The following is a 21,315-nucleotide window of genomic DNA, read 5'->3' as shown; positions in this document are numbered from 1 at the left end:
ATCATAAAACAAACTAAACAAAATGAAAGTCAAATAACATGTTTTTCTACTTCAATTTCCCCATCTTTTTAAAATCCCGACATTTGTTTTAAGAATACCAAATAAAACCTATATATAAAATATGATTACTTACAAAAAATTAACCTATATGTTTTAGTTTTAAAAATAGGAGTTTTTTTATAATTATTTTTGCATCTAAAATTTATTTATGCCGTTAGGATTATATTATGTCTTACGTTTAATATTTTTTCAAAAAAAATGTTTAATTTCCTATAAAATAAAAACTGTAATTTTTTTTTATCGAACTAGAAAATGTAATATTTAATTACATTTTTAGTTCTCATAATTTTGTTAATTTGTACTTTTGCTCTATATTACATTTTGATAATAGATTTAGTCTTCTAAATTTACAAAGATAATCAATTTTAATACAATATATCATATATAATTTAATTGTTACAAGAAAATGTTAACACATATTTCTAACAAAAATGTTAATATTTATTACTATTTTAGGTAACTATCATTATCACCATTTACATTTTTTTTTCAATATTTCCTATTAAAAACTAGGAAACTAGTAATAATAGACTAACATTTCTTAATCTTAAGAATCAAATGTCTAACACATGCAATTAAATTTTTGTAAGAACCAACGTTGCACAAAACTATATATATATATTTGAAGAAAATTTGAGACAAAATATAAATGTAATTAAATTATATTTAAGGCAAATATATAATAAGGAAAAATTATCTTTTTATTTACTAAGTTATACAAGTTAACAATAAATTACATTTTCATATTATTTTAATTATTAAAAGTTTGTTGCTTTATTCTTAAACCGAATTTTATTAAAAAGTATACAATTAAGTGTAGATAATTAAATTTAAATAAAAATATGAATTAAAAATAAAAATGTTAAGTCTAGAAAGCAATTGTCGATTCAATAAACCAGGTATATAAGAAGACTTAGTTCAGGCCATGAGAACATTGAAAGCGCGAAAAATCAAATGAAAAAATTAAACTAAACCCTTCCATTGCTGTGTTCTTGCAGTGTTAGGGTTTAACTTTCTTCTTTTCTTCTTTGCTGTTCTCTCCTCCAACAATGGCCGATATCAGTTCCGTCGATGCTTCTTTGTGGTGGGACTCATTCACGGTGCTCCTCACAGAGCTTGAGAATTCCTCTCTGTCCTCAGATCTCCCACCGAACTTGGTACACTCTCAATAATATTTGTGCCTTTGTGTGAGTCTGAATTTGTGAACTTACACGAATCATTTTCATGTTTATTTAGGCGAAGAAGTTGAAGGACAACCATGCCTGGTTCGTGGATACACTCTCGCGCTTCAAACCGCCCAATCAGAGTTCCAAGAAAGCTCTGAATTCAAAAACGTTGAAAATTGGATCTCACCAGCTCACTGTTCAGCCTCACCTGAAAGATAAAGCGTTACAGATCAGTTCCATACTGGTCAGCTAGTTCCTTGTTTGTGTTTGCTTAGTGATCATTGCTAATACTGTATCATAAGTTTCATTGTTGAAGTTTTTGTAGTGGTGAAGAGTTTAGGATGCGGTGAAATTACTTGATTGCTGAGAGAAATGTTTTTGACATTGAAATTTGAAAGTTTATTCTATGGTCTCAGAAATGATTTTGTCCTTGATTTGTGTTTCTACTGTGTGGGGACGAGTGTTGTTTTTTCATTATCTGTATTATGGGGAATTTACTTATTAATGTCAGTTATTCACTGTCGGTGAGTTATGCTGATACCTCAAAGTGACTTTCTATTCCCATTTCTTGTTTATTTCAGCTACTAGACGAGGTCCAATCATACATTTTTGTTGAAAGGTCCATCAAACATAACGATGCAGTTGCTGATTCCATGGCTCCGGAGTTTCTTCACATGGTCAGTTGCTCTATCGCCTTACTGCATTTCTGTATTAGTCAAGTGCTTATTTCTAGAATGATCATACTTTGTACATAATAAGAAGGATTTGGCTGATTCAGTATGTTTTTACAAACAAATTTCAAATAAAGTAACTTAAGTGGATTATGTGAGCTGTGAAGTCATGGTTGGACGAATTCCAATTTTTTTTTTTTAATTTTTATGTGGCAGCTGGTGCTCAGGACTTAAGATTTGTGGTTGGGGGTTTAGAAATCACACTTAGTAAAATTTGGAATAAGATCCCATCGCATAGTACATCTATGCCTAACACCAAAAGAAGCAAGTTTGTAAGCACAACGGTTCCCCGCTCTATATATTCGAGATACATGAAATCTCATATTCCTAAGCCCCAACATATTCTGCCACCGAGATTGAAGATGCCAAGGAATAATGTGATGATTGGAGATAGCTTGACCCACTAACATAGAGTCACTTTCAATCCACAGACCATGTCATCCTTTCTCAACAGCAATTTCAACAGCTCAAATAACACCAAAAAGTTCTGGATAAATGGTAGTGAGTGAAACCACCAACAAAGGCAGTATCTCTATCTTGAAATAAACTCCCACAAGCAGTAAGACCAGGAACACCACGAGCAGCTCCATCAATGTTACACTTCATCCAAAATCAAGGTGGAGATAGCCACAAAACAGGTGTCACAGAAGGGGCAAGATTCAATTTTTTGGAGTTGCCATATTCTTTAAAAATGCCAAACATTTTGATGTTAGATTTCTTAGTGGACTTTAAAGTTAAGTCAGTATCACAAAATCAGCTTGTAAGGTTATATCACAAACTCCAAGTGGTAGCATCTTAAAGCACTATCTTTACAGGTTTGCTCCATGCAGTATAAATACATAGCAACACCAAATCTAGGTTTTGATGATCAATATGAACTTGAACACATGAACTAAAGCCAATACCAGAAGTTAACAACAAATGAAAAAAGAAATGTGCAACAATTTTAATGTGATTTTGACAATGATGACATCTAGGAACCATATACCAACCAACATTTAAGAAGATTATCATCAGTAGAAAATCTATTATATTGCAATCTTCATATTAGAAATGATTTTGAAGGAGGGGTGTACTGGTTCCAAAGCTTGCGACTAGAGTCATATGAAGGAATTGACTAGAAAGGTTGAGTTAGGTTTCTTAGTGTGGAGCCGCCAAGATTTTGACTTTTTAGTCTTTATAAGGCTTAGACAATCTTTAACTTGTTGAGTTAGGTCATGAACTCAAATTCTATGATGGTATTAGAGTTTATGTTGCATCCAATGTTGGGCCACCTACATTGTCAAATTTCCAGGTGTTAGAAAGGTGCCTTAATTGTGGTCACTGGTATGTTGAAATGGCCTTCCTACGGAAGGGTTGACTTGTAAGGCTTAGTCAAGTGTCACAGAGTCAGCGTCCGTGATACAGCTCTTTGGTGGTTAAAATCTCACGTTGATTACAGGTATGATCTATGTAGTTCTTATAAGACTTGGGAAATCCTGGTCTTACAAGTTTGTTTTATGGGATTGTGTTAGTATTGAAGTCTGAATTCTAAGATGGTATTGGAGAGCCTATCTAAGATGGCATGGGTAGTGTTGGAACACGTCTTAATTGTGGTCATCCCTAGCTACCATTAGTTGCGGCCCTTGTGGAGTTGGCTTAATGACAGTCTCAAAGGTGAATGTTTAGTTTCTCATTGACCACAAGTACGTTTAAATATAATTTATAAAGTTTGTAAGCTAATCCCACTACATGATATGCTTGTTTTCTGTCAACTGGAAACCTTTCAGGTTCTTCCCTTTTCTGTCTTCTATTATTAGTGGGTTCATGATAGGACCCAAAAGAATAAATGAGAAGAGGGTCAGATTTAGTTAGATGGTTGGATGTTTGTTTAGTTAGTTATAGTCAGAATCTATTTAGTGGATAGGTAGTCAGGCACAGAGGCTTAAGTAGCTGGATCAAGGTACAAGGGAGGCATTTCAGAGTTTAGATTTGATCACAGAGCAAAGGCTCTGTTGTGGAAAGGCCAACCCTTTGTGAAGGGTAATCCTTTGGAAGGAAACTTTTCTCCTAAGGTCCCATGCATGTAATTTAAGAAATAATACTAAAGTGATATTTTTTGCTTTCTTTGTTTTTCTGGTCTCTCTGAAAACTTGGTTGTTTCTAGGCTGCTTCTTTAGATTGGACAGTTCAAATGTACTGGTATTTTAGCTGCTTCTGAACTTTCTAAGGTCTAATTTGATATACATAGTTCATTTAGAAATATATTTGCCACAGTGTTTTTTTTCTGTGATGCTTTCTTTTTAGTTCATGTTTCTTATTTATTTTCTTTCTTTTTATGAAGATGTTAATTCAATATTACAAGGAGCGACAGTGCTTGCTAAAGTGTATCAGGTGGATTCTCATGCATGCTAGTAAGTGTATCATGTTTCTTTTTATGGCCACTTATAGTATTTGTTTTGTTAATTATCTATTCTGATCACACATTCATTTTGTGCAAGTTTAGTAAACATTTATACTTTATGTTAATTCATTCTTCTTGCTGATATTTCTTGGGTTTTGACTCTACATCAGTACATAATGGTCCTGTGTCTGAAGATAATACTATGAAGGAGGAGGCAAGAAAATTGTTTCATGATGGTCTTGAAAGTAAATTAATATCATTCTTTGACAATCTTCTGTCCTGTAGCTACCCAGAACAAATGGTACGTTCAGATTCCATTTACCAGTCTTCTTTAATTTGCACCATTACATTACATAATTTAAATGGGTAGATGACTTGTATTTTGTATGTGATCCTTATATAACTTTAATGCAATAATCTATGTGCATGATGTAACATTAATAGGTGAGTCTTGTTCTATCACATTCCCTTCTTGGACTATTCTTTCATGTTCTGGATTCATGTGCTATGTGTCTCAAAGCTCTGAGATGTTGTAATTGTATATTTTCATCTGGACCATGCGAACACTAGATGTTGGAATAGTCCTTTTCTACTCTCTAATGAGATTTTTCTTTTTCTTTGATTTGTATCTAATATGATTGATAATTGGAAAATATATTGCTTGATGACTTAACTATTGTTAATTGTGGAATGCTTGAAGGATGTTGAGCTTTTTACACTGTGGGCTGAGGAGACTCTAATCGAAGACAACTTGGTTTTAGACATCCTTTTCCTGGCATATTATGACTCATTTTGTACCTGTAGCGGGGAAATCTGGAAGAAGTTTGGTTCTCTTTACAAGGTATAAAAATTATAACCTGATTGATTACATTAAGGGAAATATTATATGATTTAACGAGGAAATATCTTACCAAATATTTCCCATTATTTGATATTGATTTTGATCCTTATTATTGTCTCTCTTCTTCATTATAAATGAAAATACTTATGTACGTACAAATCACACAATTGCAAGCAATCATTTCAATATGCTATCAAAGTCTATCCTAGATCCATTGAAAAAAGACCACTCACCATGTTATATACCAAATCCAATTGTATTGGACGTGAGGAGATGTATTGGAAAGAAATCCAAGTCTCACGGAAATTGTGCCAAAATACAGTATATTATTAAGGGCAATATTAATCTTACAAGTTAATTTTGTAGGATTGAGTTAAATGTGTGCTCTTTGTAAGACGGTATTCGAGTAGTACCATCTTTTGTGATTTTTTCTTTTGTCACTAATCAGTTAGGCCATGACTTTTTTCTTATATGCAATTTTTCTCTGTGGCTTTGTCACTCAGATTTTCTCTCGGGTAAATAATACCTGTAGCAACACATTTTGCTCTTCGGCAGTTGCTGCCCTCTATAAGCATTTTTTTTCTCTTCGGCACTCTTAATACCCTTTAAACTTTTTTTCCTTTGGTAGTCATCATGCACTCTAAGCATTTTTTCTCTTCAGTAGTTACTGTGCCCTCCGAACCTTTTACTCTCCAGCAGTCGCTGCATCCTTGGACCTCTAATGCTTGCAATTGAAACCACCCTTTTCTATTGATCACTGCAATACCCAACGCACAGCTAACAATCACCGTGTGTTGCTAGTTCTTTGGCACATCATCTTCAAACACTTGTGTCAAGTTGATGTATGAAGTTGTTATTATCAATTTTGTCAGGTCCAATCGCCAACTAACTGATATGCTCACTGAGTCTCTCCAGAGTTCTCAAATTGATGGCATTTGTAACAAATTTGACTCATACAATACATAATTTCGAGCTCGAGAGGAGTGTTACAGATATGATTTGATTTGATAGGGGAATATGTATCAGATATTTCCCATTATTGATTTTGTTCCTTATTATTGTATCTCTCCATTATATAAAAGAACACTCATGTTTGTATAGATCATACAATTACAAACAATCCTTTTAATAATATATCTTCTAAGACTTGACTTGGGATATGTTTTTGAATCAAATCCTTGTTTTTTATATATATATATACTTTTTTTTTTGTTTCAGGGGATCTTAGCTGGTGATTATAACTTGGGAAAGCTAGCAATTACTACAGAAACACAACAATTGTCTTATCATGCTAAAGTTCAGCTGCTGCTTATTTTAATTGAAACACTGAACCTGGAGAATATTCTTCAAATGGTTCATGATGAAGTACCATATAGGTTCGCCTAGTATTTATTTATATTGTGGCCAGTTCTTCGAAGTTATAGCAAAAGCATGTTGTGAACCGTTTGGTTAAACTAGGATGTGCTGCAGATTGCAAGGCTATAATCTGAAACCTCATCTTTGATGCAATGACTGGCTGAATGTGGTCTGCCTGGCTTTTTTCTTGAATCTGAAACAAATTGTTACAGAAAATATCTTGTGATCTAAGTAATCACGAGGCAAATAATCTCTTCATTGGACCACCTTTCTTAAATATGTCATTTTATTCATTAACCAAGTATATTTGCAATCTGCAACTGCATTAGAAATTACATAGTTTGTCCTATTCTGTTCTGTAGTGAAATCCAGGTGTCTCTCACCTTTAAGACTCTTTGTAGCTTCTAATTTTTGGGATATTAAGAATATTAAAGTTATATGCTATGCATCATTATTAAAATTTGTTAATTTTACCAATAATTTTACCAATTTTTATTTGTAAGCTTTGGATATGGAACATTTCCATTTATTTCGTTTTATCTAGTGATATTCTTTGTCTGGAGCTATGGGTATTCAGTCAAATTCTTCATTCCTTGTGTGGTATCCTTAGTTTGTTAACTATATAGCATGGCAAAAAGTTAATTGAGTCTGTATTTTACACTTGATTTTTTAAATTAATGTTTTGTTGAATGATGTAAAATCTGTTCTGAATTTGGATTTCCCAGGAAAGGCGTGTCTACTTTTTCCATGACCGATGTCCAAGAGATGGATGCACTAGTTTCTACTTTCAATGCTTTTGAAATGAATGAAGCTGGTCCTCTAGTTCTAGCTTGGGCAGTATTTCTCTATCTGCTCTTGACACTTCTGGAAAAAGATGAAAACAATGAGCTAATGGTATGCGGTTAAGTTTTATGTGATTTTTTTCTTTACTTTCATAGGTTTGTATTACAAAGTTGACCCTTTTTCTTTTGTCTGCATCCAGGAGATTGATCACATTAGTTATGTCCGTCAAGCCTATGAAGCTGGATCCTTGCGTTATTGTCTTGAAATTCTGGAATGTGACATTTTGAAAGATTATGATGTGCGTCATTTGAACTTGAGCAGCATAACTTGTTGTAGTGGATTGATATTTTTTAAATCTTGAGTTATTCCTTTCTTTTCTCTCATGAATCATTAAGCTTTCTACTAACTAAATTGTGTTTATAGAAAGAAAACTAAGCATGATATTGGTGGTATGGCGTATATAGACTTAATTCTGTATGCTGTCTGTATAAATTATATCATAAATAATTTCCTCCATTCATTTCTGCCACTCATCTGCCATTCAGGGCCCAATGTCTGGATATCGCAGTGTTTTGAGGACATTCATTTCTGCATTCATTGCATCTTATGAAATCAACCTTCAGGTATGGTTGTAAAGTCTGCAGTTAATTTTTATGATATCTTTATGTGTTTCTCATGTGTTCTGCTTCAACAAATCTACAGCCTGATGATGGTAACCCGACTCTAATACTGGACATTCTATGCAAGATTTATCGTGGAGAGGTTTGGATGTATAATTGTTCTCCATTATATTCATTCATTAATTTTCATTATATCTCCCACTGATGATATATTAATTCAAGGACTGTGTTCCTTAACTTTCAGGAATCGTTATGTATTCAGTTTTGGGACAAGGAAAGTTTTATTGATGGTCCAATTCGGTCTCTTCTTTGCAACCTAGAGAGTGAGTTCCCTTTCAGGACTGCTGAACTTGTTCAACTCCTGTCATCCCTTGGTGAAGGAACTTGGCCTGCGGAGTGTGTGTAAGTAAATGAACAACGCTTGTTATTTTTTTTATCTCATTGGAATGGAATTAGAGTACAATTGGTCCTTCAAAGTCAAAGATAGACTTTTGTTACTTGAGTCCCTGGTAGCCTTTCTTATGGATGCATGTTTTCTACAGGTATAACTTTCTAAATAGGTCTGTTGGTATATCATCTTTGTTTGAAGTTTATGGTGATTCACAGATAGTTGAAGCACAACAGGTAGTGCAAGTTCCCGGGGTTCAAGGTTTCTTTATTCCGGCTGGAACTCGTGGTCGTGTCTTGAGAGTTGTTGGAGAGAATACTGCCCTTGTACGATGGGAGGTGAATTATGCTAATACTGTTACTAACTTGCTATGCTGTATTTTACATTTCTCAGTGCTTCCTGTACCCAGATTTATAATCATTAATTTTCTTCACTTTTTTTGTTGGTGTTGAAATAGTTGAATTATTATTTTTAAAATTTTATTGCTTGTTGTATTATTTCTTTTCTGTCCCCTCTTTGCATTGGACTATGTATAAAAGTGAGACTCATTCCAAAAGTTCCTAATAGAAATTCTCGTTAAATTCTTTAGTAATTGGTTTGCAATCTGAAATATTATTCTTTAGTGATTGATAGAATATGTGAAAAATACTTCATCATATCTTTTAGTTATGCTTTAATATTAGTTTCCTTATTTCTCCTCTTTATGCCTTACGATTAGTTACCATAATTAGCTGGGATTATTGATTACTGTAAATAGGGTATTGGAAAAAACTCAAGTCCTACGTTGACTAAAGATAGTACTTGAAAAGAGGATATAAGTGGGGGAGAATTCTAACCTTTGAAGTTTGTTTTGTGAGGTAGAGTTAGACTTAAATCCAAATTGTTAAGGTGGTGTGTTTGAGCCATTTTATATTTATAAAAAAAGCTCACTCACCTTATTATTGTCCGTGCACCAAACCCTATAATGTTGAACATGAAGGGGTGTATTGGAAAAAAATTCAATTCTCAAGTTTACAAGAGATACGACCAACAGAGTATTTAAGTGGGGAACAACCCTTACATGTCAAATATAAAGAAGGGTTTAGTACTATAGGTTTTATTAATATATACCAAATATAACAATGCATTATCAAATCAGTGTTTCGTTTTTTTTTTCTCTTTTCCTCCCTCAATATCTAAAAATATAAAATTTCAACAGTGATAATCAAATAAATGATGATGTTCCAGTCGTTAATTGTTGTTTCCTTTTTCCTTTTATTGGCACCTTCAATTGTTGTTTAGGTGGAAATTTTAAATGTTGCTTGTGCTTTGCACTCCAAATAATTTATTTTTACTTTAATTTGGAGGTTATGTTATTACTTGCAGTGGGATACTTATCTTATCAGTATCATCTCTATTTCTGAATTCACACTGACTAAATCTTGTTTTTTGTAGTATTCATCATCTGGAATATTCGTATTACTCTTACATTTGGCCCAAGAAATGTATTTGGATAACAAGGATGAAGTTTCTTTTATACTTGATCTGCTTAGTAGATTGGTGTCCTTTAATACTGTAAGTTTATTAAGTTTAATTGACCATTTATTTTCAATTTGGTTCTTTGTAAGGACACAGCCACTGCATGATAATTGTTGCAAATCCAGTTAATAGTTATGGCAGGAACCTCTGTTGACCTGAGTGCATAAGAAATCTGGTCAATGATTCTCCTACTGCGTGCAGGGTATTTGCTTTGCTGTGATGGACATCAGCAACTCTTTGCAATTTGATGCTGTTGGTTTGGTGAATGAGCAGGTTGAAAAGAGGGTCTGGTAAATTATTCAATTTGAATGGTTGTCTTTATGTGCATGTATTTTCCTTGATTAATTTTTTGATATATTCTGTTTATCTCTTGTTTTTAAAATGATATTTTTCTTTTCTTTACAGGGTGGTTGAAATAATTTGCAATTTAATTAAAAAGCTGCCTCTGAATTCCGGTGGTGCTGCACTTATGTCAATGGGTATCAAGATTTTATCCGTTATGTTGATTTGGTAATTTAATTTATTCTTTTCTGCATGTAGATCAAACTGTGCTAATAAAATATTTGATCTGTATGTTTGTTTTTTGAATTCATAGTGTAATTGAGAAAAAGGCTAACTATCTCTTTTCCTTTCCAATCCAGTTCTCCATCTAACGTTGCAGTGGCTACTCTAAATGCAAACCTGTTTGACATGACTTTGCAGACACCTATGTTCAATGTAGGCAGTAATGGCTTATCAAGGTAAAGCCCTATTTTTAAAATAACATGCATATACTAATTAGCCCTTTTTTTGTCTTTTATTGTATGGCTTGACGTTTTCATATATTTTTCTGGTGATGAGTAGTGTCAAAGTGTTTTTTCTTTTTTTTATCAATTTTAAAGTGTGAAGTTACATCTGCCAGTTCTCATGTCTTTTTTTTCAGCGGGTCATGGTTGCTTTCTTCTAAACTGGCTAGGATGCTTTCAATTGACTGTGAGCAAAACAGTAATGACTGCCCCTTGGCAATATCAGGTATGGCTAACATTGATTTCTTATCCACTTTATTGTTGTGATGATATTTGTCTTTTTGTAATTGTTTGTCTCTAAATTTCTTGTGCATCCATTTATAATCCTCCTGTGTATGGGATAATCAATTTGACAAAATAAAATAAAATCCCTGCATATCTGCTTAATATATCTTATATTCTTATTTACGTTCAACCTAATCATATTCTCAACAGATGTAGTTATTTATTGCATATTTAGGTAAGGAAGTGAAAGTGCACATAGATTGATTAATTATGGGGTTAGTATATGGGGCGATTATTGGCGGGAGAGTCTTCCAGACTTACTTCTTTAGGGATAGGTTCCAATTGCTTAGTTATAGGTCTGGTCTTCTCACTTTTTCTTGTATTTTCTTTATTTTTAATGGTTATATGATATCATGCGCTTCAGAGGATTGTCATAGATTGGGGTGGCATCAGATGGGATTGCATTCTGTGAGGTGATTTCGTTGCATATCTAGTTTTATTAAAGAAAAACCAAGGACCTCCACTTTCCTGAGTGAACACTCTTATTTATATTACAGGTTGATTTTGCACAGGTTGACCTCACTTTCTTCTTTCTTCTCCCTGTTTTTTAGTACACAGTCTGCCTCGTCAACACTAGGGATACTTTATTTGGGTTACTTATTTGATTTTGCAAGTGTTAGTGCTACAATAGTCATTTCTGATAAGATTCGACGCCTTTTGCTTTGACTGTATTGCAAATTTACTACAGTGGTTGCTTGAAAAGGTAAAGAGACTATAATCCACTCTAGTGCAGTTGCACTTTATGAAAATATTTTGATGTATATTTATCCTAATTTAGACTTGCAATAAATGATTAATTCAACTGAGCTGATGGTTTTGCATGATTTTCTCAACTTATGTGGTATATTCCATCTTTTTTCTCTCTAGTCTTATTTGTGGTCTGAATCTTGTAGTGCTGGACTTCACCATACGGCTTGTAGAAACAGGAGTAGAGCATGATGATCTGCTGGCGTTGATCATATTCTCTTTGCAGTATGTTCTAGTCAATCACGAATATTGGAAATACAAGATGAAGCATATTAGATGGAAAATAACACTTAAGGTATGCCCTACTTCTGTTCGAAGTAACCTAACTCTCGACTTGGTTTTTATTAAATCTTTACTGGAACACTTCTAAGATTCTTTGTAGTGACTGGTAATCACTGAAACAATTGAGCATGAGCAAGAAAATAAAGATAAATGCAGGAAACATGATAGTTAGAAACTAAGAGTGTCTCCAAATGTGCAATTTATATTCCAATTTAAAATAATTTCTAAGCATGCAAACATTTCCTGTATTGGATGAATTGCTATCCCAGCTGCATCTCGAGATTCTTGCAGTTGGCTAACAATATTACTAAATATTTGTGTATATTACTGAAATTTTAATTTAAATATGATTAACTTTTTATTTAAACTTTTATATGTATTTTAAATGTTTAGAGATCTATGTTTTATTTTAGTTTTTAGAATCATAAAATTATGGTATATATTTTTTTTAAATTGTTTTGTATTTTCAATTATAAGAACAATTTTATTAATAATAATAGTTCTACTCCAGTTGAATCATTAAATCTTAACAATTTAATGGAATACTATGCAGGATTGAAAGCATAAATCTCAACCATTGTTATTAATTTCAAACTTTGGGGTACTATGCAGGTGCTTGAATTGATGAAAAAATGCATTTCATCAACGCCTAATTATGGAAAAATGGGTGAGATCATACGCAATGTGTTATTCTCTGATTCTTCCATCCATAACACATTATTCCAAGTTGTTTGCACTACTTCACATGCTTTGGAGGTGACATATGTTAAAACTTCTTGGGTTTATTATTCCATTCATTTGTTTGCTTATTTTACATATTCTTACGTTTAATCGAGAAGAGTATTTATTTTTCAACAGAAATTGCATATAAGCCGCATCTTTGATCCAATGGAAATTGAAGGATTACAGCTTGCTATAAGTTCTGTTTTAGACATTCTTTCCGTCATGTTGACCAAACTTTCTAAGGTGCACAAAATACTGTAATATGCTTGGTTTTTTTTAGTTGCATGGATTACAGACATTCGTATTGATGGAATGGCATATTCTTCTTGTTATACATAGAAGTTTATAAACGTTGTTTTTGCACTATAAAATCTCTCCTAGTTACTGTGTATATATGTGATCTTTTCTTCATGGAAATACTGAAAATAAGTGTGTTGTCCAGGATACTTCATTGAACTTTCCAGTTTTTCTCCAAGCAGTGTTCTCTTGCACGACCAAACCAGTCCCCGTTGTCACTTCTGTTTTGTCCCTGATTTCATACTTTCAAGATCCGGTATGAACATTCTCCTTGCTCAAATTGGAGTGTCATAACATCTTTCTTAACATTATTATGTGATAGAGTTTTTATTGAACAATAATGAGCATCTGTCTGTATTCCCTTTTCTTCCATTAGATATCTGTGAGCTCTTCAGTATATACTTAATTAGTCACATGTTCTGTTAGTATTAGCGGATCAAAGAACTGATATTGGTCCATTTGCTTGATTGTCCTTTTTTAAAGTTACGGACTTACACTTGGGCTTCCCATTTATTGTTTCTCTTTTCTGTGTTTATTGCCTAAACTTTTTAGGCTTGCTTGCTGACAATAGGATGCACTTCATTGTGCATTTGATAGCATAATACAGCGGGTCCTACATATCTCTGGATAGATTATTTGTTACTTATTTTACAATCCTTTCAGTGGATGTTTACCTGTTTATAGCTGATTTTCTATTGTTTTGCTTGACAGTTGACATCTTATTGTCTGTGTAGGCCATCCAATATGGAGCTGTTAGGTTTATTTCAATGTTATTTGCCATAGCAGATTGTATTCAACCATTTTCATATGGAATCTCATGCTTCGTTCCTGATAATGAGGTTTGGGGTGTTATGTTTGGTGTCTTCATATTTATTTTTCCTTTAGCTCTTAAGCTTAAGTAATTTTTGTAATTGGTCTTAGATCATGGATTTGAGACAATCTCTGAGCTACATACTTCTGGAGCAATCAGTGTCAAATGAAGATCTATTTGTTGCTACCGTAAATCTGTTTACTTCTGCTGCACATTACCAGGTTTGAATTTGTATAGTAGATTAAAGAATTGTTTTTCACATTTTGTGGAGAAATTACAAGGTTACTTGCTCTGAGTCTGATTCGTTTTTTTTTTTTTAATTTCTGGCAATCTTGAATCAGTCTTAAAACAGATAGAAAAGCACATGATTTGAGTGTGAAACTTTGTTAGCTGAGAGTCTCCCTGTTCTATCATATATATAACAATATTGTACAGGAAGATTCCCAAAATTAGGGAAAGAAGATCGATCTACAAGAGTTTTTCTAGCTACCCTAAATATGTGCAACTAACAAAAAACAAATAATTATAATAAAACCAATCAAATATTCTAACACAACGTCAGCTTATATCATAGAATTCATTACAATTTATCACAATCTCAGCAGCAATATTTCTTTTTGTAAATTTCTAAATGGATTCTACGAGTTTTGCTTCTCTATTTTAATGGAGAAATGAATACACCGTTTGAGTTCTCATATTAAAAATTTATTAATTTTTTATTACTAATATTATAATTTCATTTTATTTTTGTTTCTTTATCTGCCAGTCACACTTTCGTACTAAAAACTCTTCCAAATTTTCAAAATGGTTTCATGAAAGAAAATGTTGACACCAAATGTGGTGTTTTCAGATCTTCACAAGCCTTGAGTAAAGTTAATGCTAATTTAAATTATTATTTCAGAACTGTTTCAGTTTTTATTTTATTTTATGGGGGAAGGGGTCTCAAGGTAAATTTTTCACCACATTAAGTTGTGTTCAATCGCCATTGTCTTATATGAATTTTCCTTTTGCAGCCTTCTTTCATTGTTGCTATATTTGCTCCTGAGGAGAACACCAAAGACCACTTGAGCATTGGTAATGCAAAGCTGCAAAAAGAAGAAACCTCTCCTATACATGCAGTTTCTAGAAAACCAAGTCTTATTGATGCACTTGTGCACTATATTGAAAGGGCGGATGATCTGATCAAGAGGTTCAAACTGTTTAATGTGTATTTTTTTGGGGGGAAGGAGTGGCTGTTTATCTGTTTTTGCTTAGTTTCCGTCCTTATTGCTTGTGCTTTTGCTGGTCAATTGTAATGCTCATTGAAATATGAATACGTTACTTACTGTATTTTTCTTTCTCCAGCAATCCCCGCATACTGCTTTGTGTACTTAACTTCATGATTGCCTTATGGCAAGGGGCTCCCCTATATGCCAATCTCTTGGAGTCCTTAAGAAGGCATGGAAAGTTCTGGGAACACTTAGCTAATGCAATCTCAAATATTGCTAGCAGTGGAATTTCCTCGCCCACAAGTGTGAAAGAAAAAGATGCTTTCAATCTGGCATATACTTTCCATTGTCAGTCTTCGATACTAGGAATCATGGCATATGAACTATTCTTGCAGAGAAAGTTGTTTCATGCAGAGTCAACTGTGAAGGATGCAGCAGAATCTAAGGAGAAGGAGCAAAATGTCACAAGAACTGAGAAATCTAAAGCCACGAATCTTCATGATCTTAATGGAATCTGGTCTTCATTGTTCAATGATTCCATGTTAGAGAAACTAATAAAGTCATACACTTCTTATGGATATAATAATGATATATATAATGGTGCAAAGGTTAGCTTGATGTTTTTTCCCTTGTTGAATTAATGGGTGTGATAGTATTTTCTATTATTGGGTTAATTTTGTAATATATTTTTCGATTACTTGCATTTGTCATGCTGATGTATGTTAATACTTTCAACATTCAATGGTTTTCCACTCTTTTCTGATTTTATTTTTCAGTCTGTAATATGGTCTTTTGCATAACGTAAATCAAAAGATAAAACTCATTAAGTATTCTTTTAATTGTATGCGATGCAATTATAGATATATTATGAACTTCTCTTTCCTTTTTTTTATTTACTTGCCGCATGTAATTTTTCAGGTCGCCACCAGTTTATTCTCTGTTCATGTGATGATGAAATTAGCAGTTTGCGACTCTGGAAGTTTATCTGTGTTATTGCTTCAGAAGATTCATGAAATTCTGGCTAAGGTTCAATGTCTAATCTTTTTTTTTCTAATTTTCTAAGAAAGTCATTTCTTCTAATATACTTTGTAATGTGGTAAAGGGTATTCAAATTCATATATTTATCTTTAATGTCATGCAAATCATTGCGAATATGTTACACATAAAAAAGTAAAAAATTTCATGTCTAAATTTCTATTTACGCATTGAACTCTCTGTTTTTAGTTTACTATTTTGTCAACATTTTCTAATGTATAGAAACGTTCCTATGTTTGCAGTTGAGCATTCATCCTGCTTTTTCTGAATTGCTGTCTCAGTATTCACAACGTGGTTACAGGTGATATAGACTTATCCATGTGTTATTTTTTACTTCACATGTCATAACTTATTGGGCTTTTATTTCAATTAGATATTATTTGTGTCCAAGATGGAACATTACAATTCATTTTGCTTTCCATATGCCATGCATGACCTTTTCATGGAAAATCAACTAATATTTAGAACACTCTGATTTCTCTATGATAGAAACCTAATATTTTATTAGAAAGGGTAAGGGATTTTCTCAATGCCTGTAAACCCCAATTCTCTCCCCCTCAGCCCTACGTTTTATTTATAGGCAACGTGTTCTAACTTTTCTAATAATCTCAGCCCAACAAACTAATTCCCCCATCAAACGGATAAATGGTAACAGAAATCTAACACTAATAGACACCTTACGTTATTATTGTATTGTATCACAAAGAATTGGGAGACTGAGAATTAAGGTAACAACATTTTTTAGTAAATGCTCAGTACTTTCAATTTCAGTCTAAGTCATGTTTTTTCTCCCCACCATACAGTTCATGTATTGGATTTACTTTGTCTTACACAAACAAATGTTTATTTTCTTACGTAATGTCCATCAACCACAATCTGGTTGTTTTCTCAATTTTGTAGTGAAGGTAAGGAACTAAAGAAATTGATACTCAGTGACCTCTATTATCATTTGCAAGGAGAGCTTGAAGGGAGAAAAATTGGTATTGGACCGTTCAAAGAATTATCTCAGTATCTTGTCGAATCAAATTTTTTGGGATCCTATCAACACCAGTTCAATAAAGATGCTTTTACAAAGAATATGTTTACGAAGAATGTATACTTGTTTGACCTTGCCCACTTGCGAGAAGATTTGAGATTAGATGTGTGGGATTGTAACAATTGGAGAACATCCAAGGAGGTTGCAGAAGTCATGTTACGTTTCCTGCAGGATGCAAACTCAGTCATGTTGCTTTCAAGTTCAAAGCTTTCTGCATTAAAAGGACTGATAGCTGTTTTGGCTGTCAACCATGATGTGAGAATTTAAATTTCTGATTTCCTTTCATTGCATATCCCTGTCTGAATAATAAAATTAGAGTTGCAAGTTACAAATGTTGAAACATTCATGTGTTAGCCCAACTATTCTGTTATTGATGCCATATGGTTGAGTTTGAGACATGCAGTTGGTTTATGCATGGTTCTTATAGGTTGAAATGTTTTCTGTTTTAACTAAAAAAAAAATTAAACATGAATATGCATTGAAGTTTTTGCCTGGGTTTATCCCAATATTAAGTTACGTAGGGTGGGGGAAAAGAAAGTTTGACTATGAACATTGGAAACATTTTAGCGTGAAAAGTTATTTAAACATTGATGTTCCAGTTTTCATGTATGACCTTTTGGTTTTTGGCTTGTCTCTGTTCAATTTTCCTTTTTCACATGATCTTGCAGCCACAAGGGAGGGCTACTGCTGGAGGGAGGATCTCAGATGAACTCACATTCACTTTCATGGATAATATATGCCAATCTTTCCTTTCTAACATGGAGATATTATCATCTGTTCTTGATGCCTCCGAGGATATTCTCAATTTTCTTGCATGTGAAGTAGAACTAATCTTCCAGTTGACTAGAACTGTCAGTAAAAGCCTCTCGCTAGATGTATCCCTACTTGTTTTGAAATGTGCTAGTTCGGGTCTTAGAGTGTTGGGTTCACTTAAGCCGGCACCTTCTGAGGTTAATGTGATCATGAAACTTTTACTCACATTACTGCTTTCAGTATTACAGTCCAACTCCCTTAATGCACATTCAGGTGTAGTAACCAAGGACAATTCTGGTGAGGACTTATCAAAGGTTTCAAATGCAACCCTGGGACTACTACCCATTCTTTGCAACTGCGTTATGACTTCTGATCATTGCATGCTATCCCTGTCAGTCATGGATTTAATACTGAGAAGCTTCTTGACACCCAGGACTTGGTTACCTGTCCTGCAGAATCATCTCCAATTGCCAGTAGTTATGCTTAAACTCCACGATAGAAGTTCAACTTCTATTCCAGTAATAATGAAGTTCTTTTTGACCCTTGCACGAGTTAGAGGAGGTGCTGAAATGCTTTATTGTTCTGGCTTTTTGTCATCTGTGAGAGTGTTATTTGCTGAATCTGGTGAGGATTTGTCGAGCATTAGTGAGAATCTTGGGGGCTCATGCGAGAAGTTTGTAATACCCCAGGATATCTGGGGGCTTGGATTAGCTGTGGTTACAGCTATTGTTAAATCCTTGGGAGACAGTTCTTCTGGAACTGCTATTGTGGATAGTATGATACCTTACTTTTTTTCAGAGAAAGCTCGTTTTATCTTTAATTCTCTAAATGCCCCAGACTTTCCTTCTGATGATCGTGACAAGAAAAGACCTCGAGCACAGAGGGCATTTATATCTTTAGCTACTCTTAAAGAAACAGAACATACTTTAATGCTCATGTGTGAGCTAGCAAAACATTGGAATTCGTGGATTAAGGCAATAAGAAATGTGGATAGACAGCTTAGAGAGAAGTGTATCCATCTTTTAGCCTTCATTAGCAGGGGATCTCAACGCCTTGGTGAATTGTCAAGCAGGAATGCCCCACTTTTATGTCCACCTACCCTGAAAGAAGATTTTGAAATTTCCTCAAAACCTTCCTTTGTGAGTAGCAAAAATGGATGGTTTGCTCTTTCCCCACTTGGATGTGTGCCAAAAGCAAAGATCTCTTCTTTCTCAACCGCTTCTACCAATGGCCAAGCAACTGAGAGCACTGATCTTATTCCGAAAACGTGCTTCTCTGATACTGTAGCCCTGCAGGTATATAGAATAGGATTTCTTCTTTTAAAGTTTCTCTGTTTACAAACTGAGGGTGCTGCTAAAAGGGCTGAGGAGGTTGGGTTTGTTGATCTTGCACATTTTCCTGAGCTGCCAATGCCAGAAATCTTGCATGGATTACAGGTACCGTGAACTTAACAACCCATGTATATAATGTTTACAAGTTCATAATATGCACAAATTTAGAAGTATGTGAAGTACTGTTAATGGTTTGATTTACTGATGAGCAGGCTTTGGTTTATGCCAAAGATTGTTTCTTTGTGGGGTGCCTGAATCCTAGAAGCTAATAATTAGATGTCTGTCTGAGCTTGACTTTCATTTGGGTGCAGGATCAAGCTATTGCCATTACTACGGAACTCTGTCAAGCCAACAAACAAAAGGTCTCTCCAGAAATACAGGATGTTTGCAACTTACTGATGCAAATACTTGAAATGGCCTTGCACTTGGAACTTTGTGTTCTACAAATTTGTCGCATAAGACCTGTATTGGGGCGTGTGGAGGATTTCTCAAAGGAAGCAAAATCTCTGTTTAGTGGTAAAATTATTCTTCGTTCATCTGTAGCACATGTGCTTGATTCCACTGCCCTTGTCATTTTTTCAATATTTGTCTTCTGTTGTGCTGAATATTTCTTGATGACTTGTGCAGCACTGGAGGGTCATGCTTTTCTAAAAGCATCTCGCAACTCTCTGAAACAGATGATATCGTGTGTCTATCCTGGATTGCTGCAAGCAGAGAATTTCATATGAGATTTGATGTAGACAAAAGAGCACATTATTTATTGTACAGAATTTCATAGTGCCAATTAGTCAGTCTTCTTACTATGTAGCTAGGTATTCCTTGTGTTTGGTTCATAATTGAATTTTTTTTCTGACCGTTCTTTGTGCTCTGCATATTTATATCCTTTTCTTTTTTAGGAGAAAAGGTTGTCGCCACTCATCAACATGGTGATAATTCGTCGTAGTGTGTGTTGTATGATTGTCGGTAGAAAATGAATTCTTTAGGGAGGGTCCCTGCACCGTGCCACGGTGAGTCGGTGATTATTTATGCCCAATGCTGTCTCGGTTCCGCTTGATCAGGACCTATAGAAAAGGAGATGTCTTTGACACAATTTTGCAAGAGAGGTCATATACTCGATTTTAACCATAGTTTGAAGTTTCTTGAAAATGGACTGTCATGTGGAATCGCACTTTACTTACCATATTGAAGATCATGACTTACCATATATATATTTTGAAAAAATACTGTATAAAAGATTTAACTCCCCCAAATTTAGGTACTGAGCTGACATGGGAGACACAGCTGTAACCTGAGAGATCTTTATTATCACTTCAGTTCATTTGGTATTACCAGGCATGAGGCGTTCCTATTCTACTGCATAATTTAATACAATATTATATATACGAACACACACAATAGATGATTTTAAATTTCAAATATAGATCAAGTTTTCTAGTTTAAAAGTTTATCATCTGATCATTTTAATTTAGTGCAAGCATTTATTGATAGGAATTCATTCCTTTCAGTAAGCATGTATATTTTGTAATTTATTGAATTGTTTAAAATGTCATCGGCGTTTATATTTTGAAAAAATAAAGCTACAAATCCGGAAACTAGTCATGTTTGATCCGAATAGAATGGACTAAACGTCCCCAATAATGCATAAAGCATTGCATTTTCTTTGCTGCATCACAATTATTCGATCGAGTAACAAAAAGTTAAGGTAAATTCGGAACATAAATAAAAGTAAAATAGAGCGTAAAAGTATTTTGATTTGATTTGTTCAGTGATTGTTTCAAACAGGCGAAACACAGGTAAGATCAGGTGGTGGTGTTTTGGCGCATCATCATCAGAATTTTTATTTATGTGTTGTTTGATTTAACAGTCGATATTGAATTTTCGAAAGATGTCAGATGACTAAGGATGTTTGGTCATGTTTCATAGGTAATGTATGATGGATAGAGATTTTCTTACCTTTTAGAGATATTTTTTAAAACAAAAATTATGAAAATGGACAACTTATAAAAGAAAACTGTTATATGGATAAATTGAGTTTTAAAATAATACTTCTAATGAAAAAGCCCTACATTAATACATTAATTAATATTTGTAATAAATAAAAATAATGTATTTACTGAGATGATAATCTTAGTCTTTATAACAAATATTAAATTACACCATTTTATCACACAGAATA

General features: G+C 33.7%; 1 protein-coding gene across 3 annotated transcripts; it reads left to right on the top strand.

Moving 5' to 3' along the window:
• Positions 1–995: 995 nt before the first annotated feature.
• Positions 996–20,224, top strand: LOC114168941. Of its 3 annotated transcripts, XR_003600793.1 has the most exons (33): positions 996–1,217; positions 1,297–1,470; positions 1,808–1,903; positions 4,281–4,350; positions 4,511–4,641; positions 5,041–5,181; positions 6,400–6,557; positions 7,263–7,431; positions 7,520–7,618; positions 7,866–7,943; positions 8,023–8,082; positions 8,185–8,342; positions 8,483–8,666; positions 9,763–9,882; positions 10,048–10,136; positions 10,252–10,356; positions 10,488–10,586; positions 10,769–10,857; positions 11,810–11,958; positions 12,558–12,701; positions 12,804–12,911; positions 13,111–13,221; positions 13,700–13,804; positions 13,887–13,997; positions 14,790–14,965; positions 15,121–15,592; positions 15,903–16,010; positions 16,262–16,320; positions 16,920–17,310; positions 17,724–19,244; positions 19,451–19,655; positions 19,767–19,951; positions 20,036–20,224. XR_003600793.1 is itself a non-coding variant. In XM_028053926.1 (32 exons), exons 1-32 carry the CDS (start codon positions 1,110–1,112, stop codon positions 19,865–19,867), a joined length of 5,889 nt encoding a protein of 1,962 aa, XP_027909727.1. In that variant the 5' UTR covers positions 996–1,109; the 3' UTR covers positions 19,868–20,172. The 3 variants fall into 3 exon arrangements, 2 of the variants coding, with proteins under 2 accessions (XP_027909727.1, XP_027909728.1); XM_028053926.1 differs by having other exon boundaries at positions 19,767–20,172; XM_028053927.1 differs by lacking the exons at positions 996–1,217; positions 1,297–1,470; positions 1,808–1,903 and adding an exon at positions 2,313–2,595 and having other exon boundaries at positions 19,767–20,172.
• Positions 20,225–21,315: the final 1,091 nt, after the last annotated feature.

This window comes from Vigna unguiculata, chromosome 11 (assembly GCF_004118075.2).
Source record: "Vigna unguiculata cultivar IT97K-499-35 chromosome 11, ASM411807v1, whole genome shotgun sequence".
In the NCBI taxonomy this organism is placed as follows: domain Eukaryota; kingdom Viridiplantae; phylum Streptophyta; class Magnoliopsida; order Fabales; family Fabaceae; genus Vigna; species Vigna unguiculata.
Note: the sequence above shows the minus strand (reverse complement) of the source record. Positions and strands in the feature narration are given on the sequence as shown.